We start from the raw sequence: 1,625 nt of genomic DNA, 5'->3' as shown, positions 1-1,625 counted from the left end.
TTAAAGGTTTGAATATATGGCACTAATACTGAAACTGAATGAATCAGAGGCTTGTTTTATCTGACACTGATTTTGAATATTGAACCGTACAAAGAAATGGCTCCTATATTGAAATGCTTGCTTGATTTTATTTTTCAATGCTAGAACAGTGAAGATTTTATCCAAGTATAAAATAACCTTTTCCTTCCCCTGTATTTGAACTCTGTTTTTGAATACTGTTATACTTCTAGACCCTCTAGTCCCAGAATACCAGATTTCATTATGTAGTGAGATAAACCACTGGGAATTCTGCCTCAAAAATGCTCCGAGTGATTTTTACCCTGCGTGTTCAGTGCTGTTAGGCTGAGCTGCTACTCTGACTTTGGAGTAAGATACCAAACTTGGTTTTCTTACCATTTTACTTCATATTGAAGGAACAGCAAAAACATGTTTTATAATACTACATTTAATAATATTCCTACACTGAAAGGACAGTTTGCAAAGAAGCAGGGAACTTAAAAAGAAACAAAGTTCTCTTGCTTACTGTTATTATCACTTCACTGTAGAAATACTGTCCATTTGTGTCAGAGGACTACTCCCTGCTATTACACAATGCTTTGGGGATTATGAAGGGGAAATGATTTTGTTACTTTTCTCACCATTCATGTCATATTTCTTTTTGTCAATGACCTCTTTCTAGATCAGAAATTCTATGATGAATGAAACCAAAGTGACAGAATTCATCTTGGTTGGATTTTCAGATTTTCCGGATCTACGGATTACACTATTTATCATTTTTTTCCTGACTTACCTTGTCACCCTTACTGGAAATGTCCTGCTCATGACAATTATCAGGCTTCATCGTCATCTTCACATCCCCATGTATTTCTTCCTTTCCATTCTCTCTTTTTCAGAAACTTGCTATACATTTGCTGTCATTCCCAAGATGCTGGTAAATCTAATAACAGAAGAAAAGTCCATTTCTTTCACTGGATGTGCTGTTCAGATGTTTTTCTTCATTGGCTTTGGAGGCACTAACTGTATGCTTCTAACAGCAATGGGGTATGACCGATGCGTGGCTATATGTAAACCTTTACATTACAATGTCCTCATGAATGACAGAGTCTGTAGTCAGCTAGTGGCCTTTGCAATGGTGACTGGCTTCACTTTGTCCCTGATAGTTTCCTACTTTATATTCACATTGCCTTTCTGTGGAGAGAAGGAAATTAATCACTTCTTGTGTGACATGGCTCCTGTCATTCAGGCAGCCTGCAAGGAAAATAATGGAATTGAAACAGTAATTTTTATTTTTTGTATTGTGGTTGTGTTTGGGTCATTCTTCTTGATTCTTCTCTCGTACGTTTTGATCTTCAACACCATCCTCAAGATCCCCTCTACTGAGGGGAAACATAAAGCCTTTTCCACTTGTGCCTCCCATCTCATTGTGGTTGTTGTGCACTTTGGGTGTGCCTCCATCATCTATTTAAGGCCCAAATCCACCTATTCTCTAGAGGGAGACAGCCTGATTTCTGTCACTTACACTGTGGTGACTCCCTTGTTGAACCCTGTGGTTTATAGCCTGAGGAACAAGGATGTGCGCTTGGCCATTTGGAAATGCCTGGGAAGAAAATTTTGTGTATGGATGA

The 1,625-nt window shown here is 38.3% G+C and overlaps 1 protein-coding gene across 1 annotated transcript; it reads left to right on the top strand.

The window, feature by feature from the left end:
- Positions 1-691: 691 nt before the first annotated feature.
- On the top strand, positions 692-1,615 carry LOC104518264 (olfactory receptor 10R2; the record flags this gene model as incomplete). The annotated part of the gene is made up of 1 exon (XM_010176649.1): positions 692-1,615. A coding segment is annotated over exon 1 (924 nt), but the record flags the coding sequence as incomplete, so codon positions are not given.
- Positions 1,616-1,625: the final 10 nt, after the last annotated feature.

Source organism: Antrostomus carolinensis, unplaced genomic scaffold, assembly GCF_000700745.2.
Source record: "Antrostomus carolinensis isolate BGI_N321 unplaced genomic scaffold, ASM70074v2 C13655412, whole genome shotgun sequence".
In the NCBI taxonomy this organism is placed as follows: domain Eukaryota; kingdom Metazoa; phylum Chordata; class Aves; order Caprimulgiformes; family Caprimulgidae; genus Antrostomus; species Antrostomus carolinensis.
This window is presented reverse-complemented; position numbering and strand designations above follow the sequence as displayed.